Source organism: Miniopterus natalensis, chromosome 5, assembly GCF_054644295.1.
Source record: "Miniopterus natalensis isolate mMinNat1 chromosome 5, mMinNat1.hap1, whole genome shotgun sequence".
In the NCBI taxonomy this organism is placed as follows: domain Eukaryota; kingdom Metazoa; phylum Chordata; class Mammalia; order Chiroptera; family Miniopteridae; genus Miniopterus; species Miniopterus natalensis.
This window is the reverse complement of record NC_142085.1, coordinates 12,395,285-12,417,733: the sequence shown is the minus strand read 5'-3', so window position 1 is coordinate 12,417,733 and position 22,449 is coordinate 12,395,285. Positions and strand designations below refer to the sequence as shown.

General features: G+C 45.0%; 1 protein-coding gene across 1 annotated transcript; it reads left to right on the top strand.

Moving 5' to 3' along the window:
* The first annotated feature begins 6,154 nt into the window (after positions 1-6,154).
* On the top strand, positions 6,155-13,193 carry SAYSD1 (SAYSVFN motif domain containing 1). The gene is made up of 2 exons (XM_016223661.2): positions 6,155-6,361; positions 12,457-13,193. Exons 1-2 carry the CDS (start codon positions 6,155-6,157, stop codon positions 12,799-12,801), a joined length of 552 nt encoding a protein of 183 aa, XP_016079147.2. The 3' UTR covers positions 12,802-13,193.
* Positions 13,194-22,449: the final 9,256 nt, after the last annotated feature.

Sequence of the window (22,449 nt, the reverse complement as noted above, 5' to 3'; positions counted from 1 at the left end):
GGAGCAGTGAGTGAGACAGGAAAGAAAAGAAAGGTGATATAGGATGCTCTGATGAGCGGGTGGGCTCGCTCCTCCTGAGGACCCCTGGGAGACTCTGCGGAACACATCTCAAGGTCAGCCCCCGCAGGGAGTGAGGGAGCTGGGGTACTGATCCACTAGCTCCTGTGCAAACTGGTTGAAGGCTATTTGCGGGGCGGGGGGATAATCCCCCAGCACTGCCAGTCTGCCTCACGCACTAGTTGAATACGCTCCTGCAGCCAGACAGTCCCCAGGCGCTTGTGGAAACAAGCATCAGCATGCACAGCAATGGTGAGACATGCGGGGACACCGGCAGTGGCACCAACACCTTATGTGACACATTCTTAGCCTGATGGCCCCTTGGTCTCCCATCCGCCCCTCCCAGTTGGCTCTACATGGACTGAAACAGTTCTCCAGTTGGAAGAGATCTGGCAGTCATCTAGGTTCCCAAATCCCTCTTCAGTTCCAAAATCCTCTCTACAACATTCTTGACGTGTGCTCAGCCAGCCTCTGCTTGAATATGGCTGATGTCAGGGAACTCACTGCTCTGAAAGGTAGCCCATGCAGTTGATGTTTTTGAATTGTTGAAAAAACAGTTTATTTTTTTAATAGATTTTACATTTGTCACCTTGTCATTTCCAACTCTTGGCCTTAGTTCTGCCTTTTGGAGCCCCACAGAATGATTCTCCTCCCCCATTCAAGGTAGCCCTTTCAATAGCGTTCCTAAAACTAACTGGGATGTTTTCATTATGACTCTTCTCTGGCCCAAATCATCCACTGCCTTCACTATTCTTACTACAGCCCAAATCATCTACTGCCTTCACCATTCTTACTGCAATATGGTCTCTAGACCAGTCATTCCCAACCAGGGCCAGATCTGCCTGCCAGGAGTCATCTTTGGTTGTTACACTAGCAGGGAGTGCTACTAGCAACTAGGGTTGTGGCCACGAGGCTGCTAAGAATCCTACAAGACACCGGACAACCTCCACAATAATTATCTGGCCCCAAATGTCTAAAGTCCCAAGGCTGAGAAACCCTGCCCTAGATACATCATTATCCAGGTCACTCCCCTCTGGATATTCTATGAGTTGTCACATAAAGCACAGTGTTCAGAACTTGACATGTGGTACCTGCAGGGATAGGACCAAAGAGAGCATGAGAGCATGGGGATCCTCTCTCACTAGACAATGGAGATGACTGTAGCAGCTAAAGCATCCACCACATCTGGCCCCTCCTCTCCAGTGTGTGGTCAGGGAAAAGCTCCAAGTCCTATTGCAACAAACAGCTCTCAAGCCAATAGTTAAGAAACAAAAACAAAGATATAAAAACATATATGCAAATTTAGGAGGTAGGGTTCTCTCTGAGCATCTTCACAACCCTTTAATCATAATAAACTGAAACAAATTCATTTTTTTACCTGAAAGACATAATTGTAGATATTCTCTCAAATCTTAATCACCTGAAAATAGGATAAATTGCCTTTTGTACTTTCATCCAGGCCACGCCTAAGAACATCAGACAGACAGGCTGATGTTGATCTATTTCTTAGCACTGTTTGAAAAAGGCTGGGTTGACCAGCTATGGGTCCATTTAATTGTAGCTGACAGTTACTTATCCGCTCTAAGAAAACACCACGCCTGGATGGATTTACTATTAAGTCCTACCAAACATTCAAGGAATAGTTAATGTCTATTTCATTCAAACTGTTCTAGAAAATGGTGGGGGGGGGGGGCAAGGGGAAGGAGATGGATAATTCTAAAACCAAAACCAAGATCAATCTAGCTTTGAATTTTATAAAGTGATTGCATTGTGTTTCTTCCAAGAATGTAGGGTGGTTTAACAGAAAACCTATTACTGTAACTCACTGTATTAATAGACTGAAGGGGTGGGGAGTCAGGAAGGGCAGGCACACAAAGAAACATTTTTTCTTTAATGGGTATATATCGGTTACTCTTTTCTGTGTAACAAAAAACCCACATTTCTGCGATATAAAATAAGCATTTATTTTTCATATAGCTTGGGGTAAGTGGAGGTCAGCTATTTCAGGCTGGGCTCTGCTGGGCAGCTCAGCGTTAAACTGCAGGTCTGCAGGTCAGCATATCCACGTGACTCATTCATTATTATTCTTGGACCAGTGGGCTAGCTGTTGCAAACTCATCTCATGGCAGTGCAGAGTATTCAGAGGGCGCCCCCAACAGGACAAACACACTTCCAGCCCCTGCCTGCAGACCGTCTGCCATCATGCCAACAGCCAAAGCAACCTGCAAGGCCGAGTTCAAAGTCCAGGAATGGGGACGTGCGCTCTGCCTTTTATGGCATGGATATAAGGAGTAAAAATTGAGGCCAAAGATTTAATATTATGGGGCATGTAGGTATTTTATTACTTACAACTTAAAAATATGATATATATGTATGCACATTGTGTGTATGTGTGTGTGTATACACACAATTTGGTATGTACAAAGTATTTCATGATAAAAAGTAAACTGACACATTCTAAGTACACTTTGAGACCCTGCTTATTTGCTAGCCTCATGACCTTATCCACAAAGGAAATGAGGTAACTGCAGCCCGAGCTGTTCTTCATGATCATCTCTTTCATCTTTACTTTTGTCCATTCTTTCAACCTCTTCCAAAACGCATTTAAAGATGTTTACAAAGCACTGCAGCAAATAAATGTACAATAAATCAGAAAACGAAGCAAAGGGGAAACAGGGTTACCAGAGCAAGATGGAGCTCGGAGAACACTAGCACTTGGCTGGATATTCTCCACTGGCTCCTCTCGATTCTCGCCCTACCCTTCTCTTCCTGCTCTCTGCTCCTTTGTCTCCAGCTGCTGCTATACCTACAGGTCTTGCTGGGGTTTTAAATATATTTTTATTGATTTTATAGAGAGGAAGGGAGAGGGAGAGAGACAGAAACATCAATGATGAGAGAGTCATTGATTGGCTGCCTCCTGCACCCCCCCTGCTAGGGGATTTGAGCTGCAACCCAGGCATGTGCCCTGACAGGGAATCGAACTGAAATCTGGATCATAAGTCGATGCTCAACTGTTGAGCCACGCGGGCCAGGCCTTGCTGGGTTCTGATGACCACTCTTGTCCTCTTGCTGCTTAAGGCCCAGAGGCTGGTAACACTTCCTGTGAACATTCCTTTGCTGGTTTCCTTAATTCTTCCACACCTTTGTAACCAACTCCTTCATGAAACTCTCTTTACATAACCCTTTTGAAGGTGTCATGTTTCCTGCCAGGGACCCCGACTGCAATAACCGACAAATCACATGCCTTAAGTCTAATGCCTACTAGGAGACCATATATACAGCTCTAAGGTCTCTTAAAGAGCAGCAGACCTACTGCCTGTTTGTGCTCACTTCCTCTCCCCCCAGGGTGAGATGGCCTAGCCTTTGGCAGCAGTCTCTGCCCTGACTACTCTGTCTAGATGCTCCACAGGAGGGCTGAAGGGCAGGGTCATGAGCATGTTATGCCCTGGGATGCTGCCGTGGTGGAACTTGGCACCTGGTAGATGCCAGTAAAATCCTTAGGTGATGCCTGGCTCACCTTCCTTGGCTTTCCTTCCATCACCACTTTTTAAACAAATCTACACAGCTTTGTTTTCTATGATACCTGTGACTTTCTGGAGCTGGGGGTCCCTCTACCCCCTTTACCTGACATTAAACTTTTCTTTTTGTACCAACGGATCTGAGCCCAAGACACTACCCATACTGGAAGGGAATTTCTAGACACTAAGACACCCGACACCAAGATGGCAAGAAATTATCTCTGTGGTTTCTCAATGAGAGGTCATCGTGATATAATGAGAGCATTCTTTTCTGTCTTACAAACCATCTCTAATTATTCAGGCCCAGTCCTAAAATATCTCCTCTGCTTATCCACACTCACTCTTTAGTTGATCTCATCTAGTCTCACAGCTTTAAATATCATACATATGCTGATGACTCCCTTATGTATCTCCTGTCCTGACTTTTCCTTTAATTCTAGTTTTTATTATCTAATTGCTGACATTGGGTGTCCAATAGGCATCTCACACTCTTGGCATGCCCCAAATAAAACTATCCATGTTTATTCCATAATCCTCTCTTCTTGCTCTTTCCCCATTTCAGCAGAGAGCCCCAGCATCATTCATTTGGTTGTGCAGGGTGTGGTGTGGGGGGAGAGGGGGAGTGGCAGAAATCTATCATCCTTAATTCCTTTTTCTCACACCCCACATTCAACCCATCTGCACAAAATGTTGGCTCAGATCTTCAAAATATCTTCAGAATTCTCATCACTTCCATCACTACCACTCTAGCCCCAACAGTCACAGTCTCTTACACTACTGTATCTCCTCCTTACTGGGTTCCCTCCTACTTTTGCACTCTTCCATGGTCCCACCTCCAGCAGTCAGTGTGGTCCTTTAAAAATATCAGCCCTAGCTGGTGTGGATCAGTTGGCTGGAGCGTTATCCCATACACCAAAAGTTGGTGGGTTCGATCCCTGTCAGGGCACATACCTAGGCTGCAGGTTTGATCCCCGGCTGGGAGGCAACTGATCCATGTTTCTCTCTCACACCGATATTTCTGTCTCTCCTTTCCTTTCTCTGAAATCAATTAAAAAAAAAAGTCACATCATGTCCATCTCCTGCTCAGAATCCTCCAGTTGCTTAATATTACATTCAGAATGCAATACAAAGTGTCCATCCTGGACTATAAGATCTTACATGATCTGGCCCTTGGATACCTGTGTACCTTTATTTTCTACCATCCTTTCACTCCTTCCCTCTCCTCCAAGTATAGTGGCCTCCCTGATGTTCTGTGAGCAGGTCAAGCACACTACTTGAGGCCGCAGATCTTTGCACTTGCTGTTTTCTCTGATTAAAACAGTCTTCTCCAGATATCTGAATGTGTCACGTGTTTCATTTAGAGCTCTGCTCAAAAAGCAACTCCTCAGAGAAGTCTTTTCTGGTCATTAGCTCCAAACAGCCCCACCGTTCCTATTCCTTACTCTACTCTTCTTCACAGCACTAATCCATACCTGACACTACATTAGATGTAAACTTGTAGTTATGCATTTGACTGTCTGTCTTTCCATTTAGAATGTAAGCACTAAGAAAGCAGGGGCTTATTTCGCTCACTCCAGCACCTCTAGTGCCAGGTACAATACCTGGCACATAGCAGGCTCTTGATAAATATTTGTTCAATGAACAAAAGACTCCATTCTAATGTGTCTAGTTTCTTGATTCAAACTCAGCAAGATCCAAGAAATATTTGAGTCTCAATTATGTGAGTGGCACTTAACTGGATGCTTCGAGCTTTAAAAACCTACCAGTCCCTGACCTGAACTGTGACCTTGTGGATGAGTAGTGATGGGGAGAGGGCACAAGGGAGCCCAGGGTCCCAGAACCGTTCATCTGGGTAGTAGTTATATACGTAGTAAGCACAGACTTATTGAACTGTACACTTAAGCTTTGTGTATTTTATTTTAAGCTGCACCCCAGTAAGTTTTTTAAGTTTCTGACCTATTCGGATGCACCAACAGGCAGTTTCCATTGTGGCAACAGCAATGAGAGGGGACTGCGCGGCCTGGCTGCCACGGAAGCAGTGAGAAAGCCACGGGCTAAGGCTGACATAGTCGTTCAAAGGAAAAGCGGAGGCTCTGTCCTGCTTAGTTCCCAGAGAGCACGGACCTTCTTCGGCGCCCCGGGACCACCTTCTCAGTCTGGGCCCCAGGATGAGCGCCGACCCGCTAAAGGATGCTCCCCGTGTTGGACGGCAGGCCCCTGAAGTGAGATGGAGCACGGACGGGCTTCCCTAAGAGGAACGGGGCGAGGCGGGAGACAGGGGAGCAGTCTTTCAGCTTTAGATTCCTAAGCATTAGGCCTGAGCAGGTGGACGCCGCGCCCACGTGCGTTTGGAGGGGACTCTGAGCTCCGCGAGCCCGCGGAACGTCACAAACCCAGCGCACGCTGGACCCCCGGCCACCAGCGCGCAGGCGCAAGAGAGACGCCGCCGCCGCCGCCGCCGCCGCCGCCACTGCCGCCGCCACGCAGGCGCACTGCGGCCTGAGCCGGGCTAAGCGCAGCGCCGGTTCCCTGCGGCGGGCGCGCGCGCTCCCGGGCTCCCGGGGAGCGAGGCGCGCGCCATGGAACAGCGGTTAGCCGAGTTCCGGGAGGCCCGGAAACGGGCCGGGCTGGCGGCCGGACCCAGCGCTTCCAGCCAGAGGGCACAAACCTCGCGGGAGAAAGCGGAAGCAACTGCGACTCCGAAGTCGGCCCCAGGCTGGCTAAGACGACTCCTGGTGTGGAAACCGAGGCCCGCGAGCGCCCCGGCCCAGCCCGGCCTCGCTCAGGTGAGAGGAGGGAGGCCTCGCCCGGGGCCTGGCTCCCGGGCCGCTGTCGTGGCTCCTCGGGAAACTCCGGCTGAGGCCCCGCCCCTTCCACCACGTGGTGGCCTCAGGCCCCGCCCCCGCGGTGGCGCGCGCAGTTCGGCCAGCGGGCGTGGGAGTGCCCCTCCCCCCGCCCAGCCCCGGCCCGTAGGCCCCGCCTCCTCCTGTTCCCGGGCCTCCCTCCGCTGTCACCTGCGTCAACGCTGCTCAGTGCCTTTGACAGTTTCTTTCCCACGCGGCTCCTGATTGCAGGTGGGAAGCGAAGGTCCAGGGCAGTGATTTTCAACCTTTTTCATAAACTAATTACTACAATTCCGTGGCACACCAAAAAAACATATTTTTGCCGATATGACAAAAAAAAGGTATAATTTTGATTCGTTCGCAACAGACAGCTATGGTGTTGGCTGTTGTCATTTTTTTTTTTTTTTTTTTTTAATTTGGCATTATACGGGGAAAGAGGTCTGTGCCCCAGATGAAATAGTCAGGTATTGCGTGTTTTAAAAATTCTTGCCTTACGCCTGTTGAAAATCGCTGGTCTGGGGTCCTGGAAGAAAGCACCCCCACCCTTGAGTTAGGAGCAGTGAGTGGAGGTATCCTTCTGATGCCCTGTGGCTTTGGGAAACCTTTCCACGGCCGCGTTGAGCCACAGCCCTCTGCTGATGGGGGGTAAAAGGGTCTAATTAGATACTAAAAAAGTGGCAGTAATTAAGGTTACATTTGATTTCGCAGCTGGACCTCCTGCAGCCAGTAACCCACATAGCCCTTGCTTTAGAAACGGTGTTTGAACACAAACCTGGCAGAAGTGTGGCACCTGTAACTGCCAGAGGCGGCATGTGCTTGAGCGTCGCTGTTGAACTAGAACAAGTTCAGTAGTGAGTGTTGAAGGTGAAAACAATATCTAGATGGGTACGATCGCTTTCTCTCGCCCTGTACTTCTTTTGGGCATCTCTTATTTTGCAGATGAACTTAATTCACATCCTTGTTTCTTTATTTAGTTTTCCCTCGGGAATAAAGTGGCCAGGTGACTTGCATGTGCGATCAGTGTGTCTAAGTGGGATGCAGGGAAAATCGGTGCTCTGAGAGCAACCGTGATGTGGCCCCTGTGCCTCAGAAGTGTAAAAGGCAACAAAAATTCCTTTTGAAAATTAAAATGTTATGGAGCAAAAGTGTACTTTACGCCCTTAATTTTTTTTTTTTTTTATTAAGTTCACTTATTATTGTACAATATCTGGTTTTAGGGAATTTTTTTAAATCATGAATTGCTACTCAAGTTTGATACTGATCTCCAAGACAGGCAGGGCTCCAGCTGACTTGCAGAAAAAGAGTGGCGCTGTAGGTTTCAGTCAGTCCATTTCCTGGCATGCAGGTTGTCTCCGAGTAGCTTTATTGCTGATTAGAACTCACTGAGCACAATTGCTTCAGATTATAGAATCTACTTCTACCCTTTTTTCTCCCCGCAGTTAAAAAACAATATCTAACCCACACAATGAGTTTTTGACTGTATATCTCATTACCAAAGGAATATGAGATCATTGAGTTGAACCCAGAGAATCTGAACTTGGAGAAGAAATGCTGGGTCTTATCATCAAGTGTTTTTGTCCTAAGCTCATTTTCATGGACTCAGTTATCATTTCTGGATTTGCTCTGGTGTGACAATTCTCATTAAATTGTCTTTTTCTAATTTATAATCCATCTCTGCCTAATAATTTTGGTGGCACACAGTGGCATGTCAGATTTCTTAAGCCTCCTATTTGTAATTGCTTCTTTTCAGTAGTCACTGATAAGGAAGCATCAACATCCTGCTTCCCCCACTCTGGAATTTAGCTTGGGGAAATGTAATCCCCCAAAGTACTAATTTCTTCCTGTGATAAGCTTTGGCCACATTAAGACAAAAATACTTGTCACTTTAATCCTGTAGAAACCCCCTGTCTCCCTCCCCAGGCATATCCCACAGGGCACCATCTAGCCCCAAGATCCACTGCCCACACCTGTCTTGCAGTTCCTCACCTTCAACCCATGGATCAGGTTGACCCACTGCTCAAATGCACATTTTCTTTGGAGTCACCTGGCTAAGCACAGTCTTTCCATCAGCCCCTCAAATCCAAGAGTCACCTTTTAGTTTCTTCCTTTCCCTCACCACCATTCATTCATTCAGCAAAATCCTGTCATGTGCCCACTGTGTTCCAGCTACTGTCCTAAATCTGAGGAGACAGTGTGACAGAGACAGACAGACCCCTGCTCTCACAGAACTGGCTTTTGGGTTTGGGGAGACAGACAATAAACAAAAGAACAGAATGGTGAATGCTATGAAAGGGGGAAAAGGAACAGACATGGATAGTGAGTTGGGGGTGAGGGGTGCAGAGTGCTACTTTAATTTGGGTGGGCAGGGAGGACCTCACCGAGGAAGTGGCATTTCATAAGAAGGAGCCACTCTTGCAGAAACCTGGGGACAGGCCAAGGGCACATGTAGTGATGTTTTTGCTGAGGTTTATAGAAGAGGGAGCCAGCCAGGTGATGTGAGGGGACAGGGGCATTCCTCTCAGAGGGAAATACCAGTGCAGAGGCCCTGCGGTGGGAAGCAGCTTGGTATTTGGGGAATGGAAGTATCTTCCCTAAGGTATGCCTACGTGTGCTGTGACGACCACAAACCCTTCCCACTTCCACACAACAGAAGGCTCACCAGAACGGAAACAAATGCCAGATGAGGCTGAATTCCCACATCCCTCCTCTCCTTTCTTTGTCCCTTTGCCAGTTCGTTTAACCATCCCCATCTCCTTCCAGCACTCTACCCTCCCTCCCCCCTTACCATCTCCCCTAAAGGCTCCTAAGTAACAAGGACTTTGGAGACCATCCTCAGATCCCAGACCAACCTCATCTCTGCCTGTCACTAGCTGTGTGACTTTACGGGAGTTACTTAACATCTCGGTGATTCCGTCAGTGAACTGGGACTAATAATGCCTGCCTGGACTACAGGAGAGCAGGCGTCTTGAAGGCACTCAGTAAATAAATGATGGCCACGAGCATTATTTTTATACTCACTCAATAATAAAATAAATTCAGTTTGCTGTGAGTTTCAAGTCATACACATTCAAAATGTATTCTGTATCCATCAATCTATCATTTCTCTCTGACATCTGGGTCACCACCCTAATCTCCCTCTGGCCCTCTCGCTGGGCCTCCTGCGTAAGCTACTAACAGTTTCCCTGCTTCTACCCTTGCAGCCCATCTCTATCTGGCAGCCAGAGTCTTAAATATAAATGGATTCTATTAGTTCCCCCTAAGACCTGCAGTGATTTCCCTATTGTTCACACTGGTCAAATCTGAAAGGGACGTTTATCTGTTTAATAAAAGTTTGGGGGGGGGGGCGTGCTGATGAAATGTTAAGGGCCTTTACAATATAACTGAAAAGATAATTACAATGTTGATGCTAAAAAGAAGGTTCTAATAAAATAGAATTTCTGAAGCAACATAAATCAGAGGATCTGCATTTTTTTTTTCTATCCTCACTGGAGGATATGTTTATAGGGATTTTTAGAGACAGAGAGAGACAGAGAGAGAGAAATGTCAATGTGAGAGAGAAACATTGATTGGCTGCCTCCCATACGCGCCCCTACCAGTGAGCGAACCTGCAGTCTAAGTATGTGCCCTGCCCGGGAATGGAGCAGGCAAACTTTCTTTTTTAAAAAAATCCTCATCCAAGGATAAGCTCATTGATTTTAGAGAAAGGAAGGGAGGGAGAAACATCAGTTGGCTGCCTCTTGCACAAGCCCCAACCAGGTACTAGACCCACAGCCCAGGTTTGTGCCCTGACCGGGAATCGAACCCGCAACCTTTTGTATACTGGACGGTACTCCACCAACTGAACAGCCTGGCCAGGGTGACCTGTATATTTTAGGGAGACCAAATAGTATTTGTCGTCCCTTTTAAAATTAGGTGAAGAATAGGAGATATAATTGAAGAAATGAGCTAAAAGGTCTGCTGTGTATTGAGAGCCTATGTGTGGGTGCTGTGTTTGGCTCTGGAGACGCCAAAAGATAATAAACGGCGGTCTGCGTCTTCGTGGTAACAATCTAGGGATACATGTGGCCTACATTAAAACAGAGACACGTCAGCTTGGCCAGATGGCTCAGCTGGTTGGAGCATCGTCCCAGATACCAAAAAGGTGGTGGGTTCGATTCCCAGCCAGGGCACATACCTAGGCTGCGGGTTCAGTCCCTGGTTGGGGCGAGTGTGGGAGGCAACCGATCAATGTCTCTCCCACATCAGTGTTTCTCTGTCTCTCTCCCTTTCTCTCTCTAAAATCAATAAACATATCCTGGGGTAAGGATAGAAAAAGAGACACTTAAGTAAGTATTGTTTTACCTCAGGTGTATTTTTTTTTGAGACAATGTATTTTTTAATAGTCATCTGTGTGTTGCACTGTGCGCTCCCCACCCCAAGTCAAGTCTGCTCCCATCACCATTTTCCCCCTTCGCCCTCTTCTCCCTCCCCCACCCCCCTCCCCAGAATCGCTGCACTGCTGCACTGCTGTCTGTCTGTGAGGTTTTTTCTTTGCTTATTCCCCTCACCTTTTTCACCCAGCCCCTCAACCCCCTCCCTTGTGACAGCTGTCAGTCTGTTCTCTGTGTCTATGAGTCTGTTTGTATTTTGTTTGTTAGTTTAACCTACTGAAAAATAAAATAAAAAAATAAAAGAGAGATACTTCAGTTCTGAATAGTTTGGTGCTCAGTGAGAAAGAGCCAGTCAGTGCTTGGGAGGCAGAAGGGGGCGCCCTGGATGGTGGAGAAGGTCAAGGCTGTGCAGTTCCCCGACCATGCCTGCCTGGAGGAAGGCAGGGACTGAGGAATGGAGAGGAGACAGGGACTGTTCCAGGCCACAGATGGGCAGTGGCTTTAGGTAGTGAGACCAGTTGAACTGGAGCAGAGGGTTCATTTATACAGCATTAAATTGTGGTGTACAGGAAATTTTATAGGCCGTTTTTCAAATGGTAAGTCATGACCCTTTAGTGAGTGGTGAAATCAGTTTAGAGCAATCTAGTCCTCTGTTAAAAATAAATTTTTAAAAGTAGAATAGAAAATGTCAGTTTCGTGTATAGCGAAGATATTTGTTGATTTGTGAAACTTTTTTCTGTTACATACATATATATATATATATATATACAGATGCAGATATATGTATATATGTACATGCTGGGTCACAGTACAAAATGTATCTTTTATTGCAGATCATACCCAAGGAAGTCTGGAAAATATTGGAAGAGATCAAGCTCCCTAAAGCTACCCAAATCCCTGTGTCTTCCGTTAGCATCCAGCCAGGGGCCTGTGTACTGGCATTTCTATCGGTTGAATAAATGGAAGGCCTTGGATTGCAGCCCAAGGAGTTTAAATTTTAACCCGTAGGCAATAAAAATTTGTTGAAGGCTTGTGAACAGGAGGTTGATGGGTGTTTTAGAGGATTCATTTAGCAACTGTATGTACACAGGACAGCGTGGGGAGGGAAGAAAAAGGGAGAAGAGTCTGCTTAGGAGACACTGCCCCGGGCCTGGGATGTGTAGGCAACCAGATGGGTAGGTTGTGGTTACTACAGTGATTTTTAGTTTTTCATGCATGTAAGGGGTTTTCTTTCCTGTTTCTGGTGTAGTCCTCATTTTAGAATCATGTCACCCAAAATTTTAGCTCATGTAATTAAATCAACAAGCGTATCGATTTTGTGTGAAGCATACGTGGCTATTGCATTATCCATTCCTGGGAGCTTCTGTGTGAGGCACACATTAGCTCTTGTTAGCAGCAGACTCGTCTGAGGAAATGCCTCCCATGAAGGGAACCCATCCGAGTGCTGTCGGGTTTCGATCGGGTCATCTCGCTAAGTGCTGATCCGTTTTGATTCGGTTGGAGCCGGGCGCACAAGCTCTTTGGAGATGATTGTTTTAGAGAGCTGGGCAAGGAAATAGAAATCAATGAGCCAGAAGCCTTCCCGCAACAATGTGAGCCGCCTCTCCAGACTGGTTTTCATCCTCTTGGCCTCATTACCTTTCATTCTTACCTTTGTTTGTGTCCTAGGAAGCCGCTCGGCCTGGGAGCCACACGTCACAGCCCCCGCGGAGAACAGCCATTCCCCCACCGTTGCCAAAGGACCAGTCCTTCCTGACCAGCATCACCTTCTTGAAGGTTCTTCTCTGGTTGATCCTTCTGGGACTGTTTGTGGAACTGGAATTTGGCCTGGTTTATTTTGTCCTGTCCTTGTTCTACTGGATGTATGTTGGGACACGAGGCCCCGGGGAGAAGAAGGGTGGAGAGAAAAGCGCCTACTCCGTGTTCAATCCCGGCTGCGAGGCCATCCAGGGCACCCTCACCGCAGAGCAGTTTGAGCGGGAGCTGCAGCTTAGACCCCTGGCGGGGAGATAGGACCAGCTCTGCTGTCATCAGCTGGCCTCCCGCAGGACTCGGCCTTCCCAGCCCTTGGCCGTGGACATGTGGGTTTGTTCAGGTGCCCCAGACTAAGGACAGCTGCGGGTTAGTCCTGTGACCTTGCAGTTCACCTGCTTTCCCTGATCTCTCCTGCAGTTTTATCTTCAAACTTCTCTTTGGTTTTGGTGAAACTCCCTGAAAGATATTCAGTGTGGGTCTGATGCAGTTTATAAAAATTACATACTCGAGAGGAGACCTGTGTGTCTCATCACTTATAAGATGATTTAGGGCACTACAAAGGCACTGGGGTGACGACTGGGTAAAAACCCAGCTGTTTGTTGTGATGATCCGACTGTACATCGAAAGTAAATGTTCTCTTTAAGTCTTTTCATAGTTATCGTGTGTGTTCTTTCCTGGAAAGTTTAAGTTGCAAGTTTTATTTTGGGGGGTTTTTGTTTTTGTTTTCTTCCTGTTTTTGCGTTTTCGGCAGTTAATGGTATTGAAAAATAAAGTATCTTTAAAACAGCTACTTTTCAGAAACAGATCCCATTGCCCACCTCCATCCTGGACTCTCCTCAGTGATTCCGCCCGACTCCGTGAAGGGGGTGGAGGGAAAACAAAGCCCTGGGTGACGTGGGGAGGGATTCCACCAAGCCAATGTGGGTGGATTTGATAAGCAATTACTAATGATAAAGTCAGCCGGAAAAAACTCCCGAGTGTGTACAGAGGGGAGCTCTGGCAGCGGAACTGCAGGCTTGTTGCTCGGCTGGCTTCCTGTTTAGAGTAGGCAGTCCCCGCCTGTGGGCCTTTGGTGAGAAACTAAATAGTGGTCACCGGGCTTGCTTTCGGTGTTCCTTCTCCTTCCGGTACAAAGTTAGAGTTTGGGTTCATTAAACTTGGGAAAAGCAAACCGTTAAAAACTTTTTAGTGGCTCACAGTGATGAGTAAGAGGGCTCTAGTTTTAAAGCAGTAGTGTTTTCCAAACATAAGATTTTAAGCCATTAATGATCCCTCAGCAGGTTTCCCACTTCAGAATTCAGTTTAATTCTTATGCTCTGGAAGTAACTTTAACACCTATGAGATGTTGTTAAGGAATGGAGGCCGCCTGTTCATTCTTTTTTCATTCCTGCCTGACTGACTTACTATAGCAAAACCTCAGCTCAATTTAAAGTTAGCGTTTATTCACCGAGCCAGCATAGGTGCTTGAGAAAAGCAGGCCTGCTCCCGTCTCCGAGCAGACAGCCCGGCCAGGAGTGGGTGGTAGACAAAATAAAACAAGCACTTACAGTAATAGAGTGAGACAAGTTTTAGTTATAGCCGGAGTACAGAGGGGAGGCTCTCATTTATCACACTTTATGGCCAGCTAACCCCGTGTGTTTCAGCCCTGGTTGAAAATTGTGCTCTGTCTGCATTGCTCCTCTCAACCAGCCCTTTGCTGATTGGGAGTGTGGCTGTCCCTCAGAGCCACCCAACTGAGCAGAAGTCCCTTTAGCTCTTAAAGAAGCCTTTTCTTCCGTGACGTCTGTCTGCAGTGGATCTGTAGAGAGCATGGGAAACAATCCCTATTAAACATGCAAGTTTTAATTGTATTTAAGACACATGATTTTGTTTTCTGATTTCTTAAGGCTTTCTTCATTTCCCTGACATTTTACTTGGGCTCTTTCATAAAAGCCAAGTACAAGGAAGAAATATCTTTCTAAAATATATATTTTTTTATTGATTTTTTAGAGAGAGAGAAAGGGAGATGGGGGGGAGAGAGAGACATAGATTGACGCTCAACCAACTGAGCAATACTGGCCAGGGCAGAAGAAATATCTTTGATCAATGAGCACTGATCTAGGAAAAAATTAATTTGCATTTTAAAAATGTATAATTCAAACTTTTCCATAAAGCAAAGTGCCTGTAACTCTAAATTAGGAACATTGGGTCCAATTAGTAATCCCAGAAGCAGAGACTTCCCGTAACTATCGAAGAGAATCAACTTATGAGTGGGCTGCACTAGCGTTCTTTGAAAATGTAGCTGTTTTTTAATGTGGTAGAGCCTAGATCGCCTGAAGCCCCTCTTTCATGGGATTTTTCTGGGAACTGTGTGTCATCTCTCCTTGTTCACCTCTCAAAGGTTGCATAATGCCTGCATTAACTTCTAGGAAATGTGGGGTGTGAACCAATTAAACGCTTGGCGGGGAAGGAGGAAAGGACCGTATGTATTTGCCGTTCTGATCAGACCATTAAGCTTTAGGTGCAGTCTTGATTTCCTGAATTTAGAAAGGCTAATGCTCTCAGAATTTCTATTCAGGGCCTGACCATTAGCCCAGCAAGCAGCTTTCATTAAAAAGGCTTCTCTGTCACCTGGAAACTTGAAGCCCAGAGCTGCATTCAGTCCCTACAAGAGCTGTGTGCAGGGTGAAGAATTTCTATCCCAGTCTTACAAGTAAGTTGGCTTTAGCTCCTATGCACATAGTCCCACCTTGCCTATTCACAGGAGCAATTAAGTGAGCCTCTACCTATACGGCTGGAAGGGACCCCAAAATGCCATCAAATGTGTCCCCCCTGCCTTGGGCAGGGCTGCATTTGTTCCTTAACTAAATTTTTCCCCCCTAGTGATTCCTAAAGAAGAACCCAGGTATAAGATGCAGCCTCTTCTAGGCAGTTCTTTACACAAAGAATTTGAGCCATCCCCCCATCGCCACCTCGGGATATTTCTTCTTAATTCTGACCTCAGCAGACACTGAGCATCCTCCAGACTGGTAAACCTTTGCTCAGTTCTCTCTCAGTCCTCTCCAGTCCTCAGGATAAACCACCTGAGTCATGTGTCTGGGACAACCCCTTTGAATCTAGCCCTGACCTGTCCTGAGGGTTCCAGGTCTGGGTGGGTGCAGTGACTGTTGGTGGGTGCAGTGACCGTTCTGAAAAGCTCTGGAGTTTTACCAGATAACTTAAGCATGTGTATTTGTGCTATAAGGATTGTGGTTTGAGTCTAGGAGATCTTCCACATTAGCCTCCTGGGTGATCTGTACATTAAGATTAAGCTCACAAGCTGTACAAAAAAAATTAGGAAATTACACAGTTGGCAAAACCAGTGATCCTCATTTGGGCAGAAGAAAGTAATTCTAATTATGTGCTTTTCTTTCCTGCCACTCACACTGTTAACCTACTTACCAGCAAATCTTTGTAGGTGTGCTGGGCCTGGCGCTGCTGGGGACACATATGAACTCCTGCCGTCTGAGTCGACGGCAGAGCCAGGATGCGGGCGGGGCTGGGGTGCCGCGGAGCATCCTGCCACCAGGGGGTTGCAGAGAGCTGCCGCTGGACCTCGCGGGTCTCTTCCCATCACACTTGATCATTTCTGTAATATGGAAAACCCACTGGGATGTTTATCTGAACCGCTTCTGCCACTTTTTCAGGCGGTCTTTTCACTTTAAGATTCACATAGGAAAGGGCTCACCAGAGGTCCTGGGAGAGGCACAGAAAGCTACCAGAGTGACTTACATGTTTTTTAAGAAAACAGCAGCCCCTATAGACTTAGCAGGCAGCATTGCAGTCAAGGGGGCTAGCACTGTGCTTGCCCACATCTGAGCTCTGGGGGAGGCAGGGGGCAGGCTAGGAACTTACAGCCAGCAGAGAACTTGATCCCTAAGCCAAGAGAGTAACATTCAAACTGTATGCTTTGGCTCCTGTCACACAGTCTCTAATTTCACAACATTGGAGCACGGGGTTAGATAAAGACTTGAATTTCACTCTCCAAAAGCTGAGAGAGAAGGCAAGGCGAGCACACTAAGGAACACATTATAAGGCATGAACATGGCCCAGATGTTTACGAAGGTATAGGCGTGTGTGTAGGAGTCATCAGAGGAAGAGATCACCTTCAAATCTAAAGTCTGTGCTAGGTTGGATTGTCACTTTTATGTGAATAAGTTCCCTTGAGTCATGGATGAACGTTTTGCAAAGTGTGGCCTATGGACCACTCGCGTTGGAATCTCCTGTGGTTAAAGTGTTAAAACAGGTTCCAGGCCCCTCCCCAGACCCACGGACTCGGAATGTCTAGGGGTAGGTAGGATTCCAGAATCTGCTTTTTAGCAACTTCCCTGAGATAATCTCTAGCTTACTAAAGGTTAAGAGCTACTGACATAAATCATAAGTGCTAAAATAGGAAGAAAACTGTATACATTAGATCCAAGCCAGGAAAGATAGATGCGTATTTTAAAAGGGGGCAGCAAAATTTGCTGTTTTTCAAACTGTCCATTTGGAACATCAAAGCTACAATTAAAAAGAAGAAAAGAAATACATGTATGGCTTTAAAACGAGGAGGAGCTAACTCCAGTGATTTATGGTAACTAAAGGTGCTTTATTTTTGACGTTTTCTTTAAATATAATTATTACAAAGCAAGCACATATCATTTTAGAACATTCTGGAATTATAAAAAAATAAAGTGTTTTAATTTTGTACTTAGATGCTTATATTTCAGAAATCAAGAGGTGCTTAGGATACACAGTGATAAAGCTTCCCTCTCGTTGTCGTGTTTGTTCTTTCTCAAGCCCACAGACGACAGCATACTCTATGTGCTAATCTGCCCTTTGCTTTCTTCTGTCTTTGTTAGGTTTTGGGGTTTTATGTCCATGCACTTGAAGTTTTGATGGAAGAGAGCGACGTGATCCAGTTTTCATGGTTAAAAGACCACCTGGGCTATCAGGTGGCGAGCAGCTTCTCTGCGTCATTCATCTGCCCATCCGCTCGTCCATCCGTCCACCCACCTGTCCATCCATCCATCCATCCATCCATCCATCCATCCATCCATCCATCCATCCATCCATCCACATGGAGCATCTGATTTATGAAAATATTTACATATTTCTATTCAGTCATCTTTTAAGACTTTATTGACAGTTATTGACATTGTGGCAAAATTATCGGCTTGTGAAGTGTATTTATACATTCTACCTTTTTTGTTAAAGTGGGAGGTTTTAATTTGCGGAACCCAGTGATATTAACCATCATGATCATTAAAAACTAAATCAGAATATCCTAAAATCAACACACACAAAATTACAAACATGTTAGAAAAGGAACCAAATAAAACCTGTAACCATTTGTTTCCAGAACAAATACGCTTGTGCATTCACCAACTTAACTACTTAACAGTTTTGGACAGCACTTCACTAAATAATTTTTTTCTAAATTTATTCTTTCATCAATGAAAGAATGACAAACCTTAAACATGACCAAATGCAGAATAACAATCTACTAACAGCATGTTTTTTCAACTTAGATGAATCTATCGGATCTTTCCCTGCTTATTTATCTATCTGTCTCTCTTCACCCAGTTATCTCTGTCTTGGGCTCTGGTTCATGATTTTTTTTTTTTACAATTCTATTATCTAATCTGCTTTATTCAAATTTTGCCCGTTGTGCCACTAATATTCTCTACAGCAAAATAGAACTTTTTTTTCAGGTTCAGTGTTCCATCCTGGGTTATGATTTCTAATGAAGAGAATCAAAAGCCTATCATAGCACCTGCTGTGGACTTTGAGAGCACCAGATCTTTGCCAGGCCTGGTGCTGAGCATACAGAGCGCATGCAGCTGAGGTCCCTTTTCTCACGGAGCTCACAGCCGAATGGGGGAGGCGGCCAAGAACCAGACAGTGACGGCACAGGGTGCTGAGCACCATGAGAATGTGATGTCTAAACAAGAGCCAGAGCATAGAACACGGATATCAAAACACTTACGGGGTCAGGGAGGGCTTCCTGGAGGCAGTGACATTGTCCTGAGTTCGAAGGAGCATCATCTCCTAGGGAAGAAGGCGGGGGAGAGGAGATAGCATTTCAGGCACAGGAAATCACCTGGCAAGAGGTGGTAATCATGATGCAGAATAGCATGCTTGGGAAAAAGTGATGCATTCTGAGGATTTCTGTTATTTCTTTACACTAGTTGATATATATATATCACATTGATTTTAATATATTAATATTATACTAGCACTTGCCTTTTACTGGATGCACTTACTAATTATAATGGTTTTCAATTTGATTTTCCACATATATTTATTTTTCAAATAATATAAAATTTAGCTCCTCTTTAATAACATTGACTAGGATATTCAGGAAAACATTAAATCAGAATAACAGTCAGTGATATCTTTGCCAGATATTTCGTTCTTGGCTTCAATGAGCATGCTTTAGTGTTTTTTCCACTGAGCATGATGCTGGCTTTGGGGTAAGTGGAAGGATAGATATCTTAAGGAATTATTCATCTGTACTTATGTTATTAGAAGGTTTCATTTTCCCTAAATTAAGAATGGATGTTGAATTCCACAACATCTCCTTCAGTGTAGTAGATACTGATTATGTGATTTTTCTCTTTGATCAATTAATGGAATCAGTTATGTTACAGATTTACTCATATTGGAGGATCCTTTTATCCCTGCAATAAATAATCCTTTATCGTAGGGCACTATTATTTTAATGTGCTAATAGGTTCTGTCTGTTAACATTTTTATTTATATTTTCAATCAGTTTTTATGAAAATATAGTACATTTTGAGTTTTCTTTCAGATTTTGGAATATATAAAAGCATAATTTTAGGTCTTCATTACAGACTGCGTCCTTTCATCATTATAAAAAGCCATCTTCGTTTTCTCGATAGCTTCTTGCCCTGAATTCACCCTTATCTGATATTAAGATTGGGACCCCTCCTTACTTTTTGTTTTCATTTGCCAAGTATGTTTCTGTCCAATCTTTGGTTTTCAGCCAGAATAATTTTTGTTAGTTAAATTGCTTAAATATAGAGAATAGTTGGATTTTCCTTCATAATTTGTTATGAGGATATTTTTCTATTAATAAGTCAGTTTAGCTCATTTATATTTATTGAAGCCTTGTTTATCTCACCACATTTTATGTTATGTCTTCTGTTTATATTGCTGCTTTTACCATATGGTCTCTGTCTTTTTTTTGTTTTGTTTCCTTTATGTTTTGTTTCTTTTGATAATTTAGAAAGCAAATTTCTGTTCCAAAATTATTATTATTATTATTTTAATATATCTTTATTGATTTCAGAGAGAGGAAGGGAGAGAGAGAGAGAGAGAGAGAGAGAGAAACATCAATGATGAGAGTCATTGATCAGCTGCCTCTTGCCTGCCCCTGACTGGGGACCGAGCCTGCCAGCCGGGCATGTGCCCTGACGGGAATCGAACCTCGATCTCCTGGGTCCTAGGTCAACTGATGCTCAACCGCTGAGCCACGCCCAACTGGGCCAAAATTATTTTTTATCTTTATTTTATCTTTAATGTTTTTAGGCAGTATTTATTAATATCTTGTGAAAAAGTGATCATTTGTTTGTATTTCCACCGTCTCCCTGCTTCTCTCTATTCCCCGATATTCAATTCCATTGACTTTACATTTTTTAATTTAATTACAACCTATTACTTGACTTATTAGCCTTATATTACATACTTTTACCTGTGGCTGTGCAAGGTGAGGAACTCAACGTACCTACCTGCTTTATACCTATCCCTTTTCCTTTCCCTATTTTATTTCTTATATCACTACTATATTGTTAAGGTTTATAACATGTACGTTCTGTTTTTTAATCATAATTTCCATTTGTTTTAGTCTTAGTCATACCTATAATTGATTTTTTTTCTTACTTAATGATAAACTCTGAACATATTCTCATATGATTCTTCTACAATATTGATTTTGACAGCTGTATAGTATTTCTGCATCAATAAAGGTACCGTTATTTATTTAGCCAATCCCCTATTATTGAACATTTACATCATATCCAATGTTCACTAGTGTGAATAGTATAAACCAGGCTAGCCTCTTTGAAATTTAAAGCTATATTTCTAACTCCTGGAAAGGAGGCTAATTCCTATCAGGAGAGCGGTCTCAAACTTTAGTGACCGTTCAGATCTCCTAAGGATCTGCTTAAAATGCAGACTCTGGCTCTGTGGGTCTGGCCAGGGCCCGAGACTCTGCATTTCTCACAAGCTCCCAGGTGCTGCTGATGCTGCTAGTCTTCGGAACACTTTGAGCAGCAAGGTCTTGGACGATATCTTGTGTCTGTGGAATTTTGCTTCAATGAAGCCATGCTAGAAAATTTTGTGACAGTTGGTTCTGTTGCGTTTTGTGACAAACTTTAAAATATTAGGTTTGTACCAAAGTAATTTGTAGCAAACCATTGTTACCTGTGAAGGTTCTGCAAGGTTACCCTTATGCCGCAATCTCCTCGCTCGCCTGGGCCTGTCGCTCGCCTGGGCCTGTCACTCGCCGGGTCCAGGGAGCGGATCTGATGTGCACATGGCTGTCCCAGGGGGAAAGGCTGAGAGCCTGGGGATCAGCAAATAAAGCGGGGGCCAGATGGGCTCCCTGGAGGGAGCTGGTGCAAAGAAGCCTTTAAACCCTAATTTGTAAATGATATCTGCACTCCGAGCCCTTGCAGACGTGTTTCATTTGGTGGGTGGGTGGTGGTTTAGGTGGTTTTATCCTGCCAGGCCCTAAGTGACTCGACCTTGCCGGCCTCTCCCAGCTACGTGAGCCTCCCTTCCCTTCATTCTACATAGTCATTTGGCAAACTTTTTCTGTAAAGGGCCAGACAGTAAATAGCTTTGTTGACCTTACTGTCTCTGTCACAACTACCCAACGTTGCCATTATAGAGCAAAAGCAGCCACAGACGATATGGACAAATGGGTGTGCCAATAAAACTTTCTTTATAAGACCAGGCAGGGGTGGGAGGGCATAGTTTGCGGACCCCTGCTCTACACACCAACTAAGCTTCTGCTTTAGGGTCTTCACGCCAGTTGTTTTCTTTGCTTGGAGCTCACTTCTCCTGGATGATCCTAGAACATGTTCCCTTACTCCATTCGAGGCTCTCAGATGTCACACCACCCAGAAGGCCCTCCCCGACCACCCAGTCTAAAGTAGCGTCCCTCCCCCAGATCTCCACGCCCTTTTTTGCCACCCTCCTATGGTTCATACTTCATCTAGTTCCTTTGCAAAAAATATTGATTATATTTTGATAATTCCTAGAGAAAAGTGTTTCTAGGCTGAGTCGTTTTAATACATGTAGCAGTTTATTTCTAGTGGAGCATCTCCGTGGACAGAAATAGATTTGTTATACAGGGTTGGTTGTAATCATGTGCCTTCTAATGACTATTCCCCTGAGATTTAGACTGAGGTTGGCAGTGCCAAATGTATTAGATGGTGAATATAGTTTGATGTGAAAGAATTGCTTTGTTCTAGAGCCTCATCAATAATAATAAAAAATGTCTTTGGCTCTTCTGGCTCTTCTTATGGATTATACCAGTTTCCACCCCTGCATGTAATTTTCAAGAACTATTAATGTGAAGAGGAGAATTTTCCACACAATTTGCACCTATCCCCAAAGCAGAGGAGGCCTCGTGGCCAATGCAGGGTGCACAGGGGAACTGGAGAGACACTTCCTGAGGAAAGAAGATCAGAGGAAATTCATGTTAGGACATGACAGCTTTGGGGGATCCAGCCCCACGGAGGAGAGAGGGGTCGGATCCTGAAGCGTTCAGCAGGGCCCCGGCAGCCTCGCCGCTGAGGCCTTTGGCATCTCCATCAGGGCACCATTGTGAGCGAGGGCAGCCGGGGAAAGTCGTCCCCGTGGGCAGCTGATGCAGAG

Coding starts and splice junctions, on each gene's coding strand:
- SAYSD1 (XM_016223661.2), top strand. CDS start 6,155: ATGGAACAGCGGTTAGCCGAGTTCCGGGAGGCCCGGAAACGGGCCGGG. Junction 6,362..12,456: donor CCCAGCCCGGCCTCGCTCAG/GTGAGAGGAGGG, acceptor TTTGTGTCCTAG/GAAGCCGCTCGGCCTGGGAG.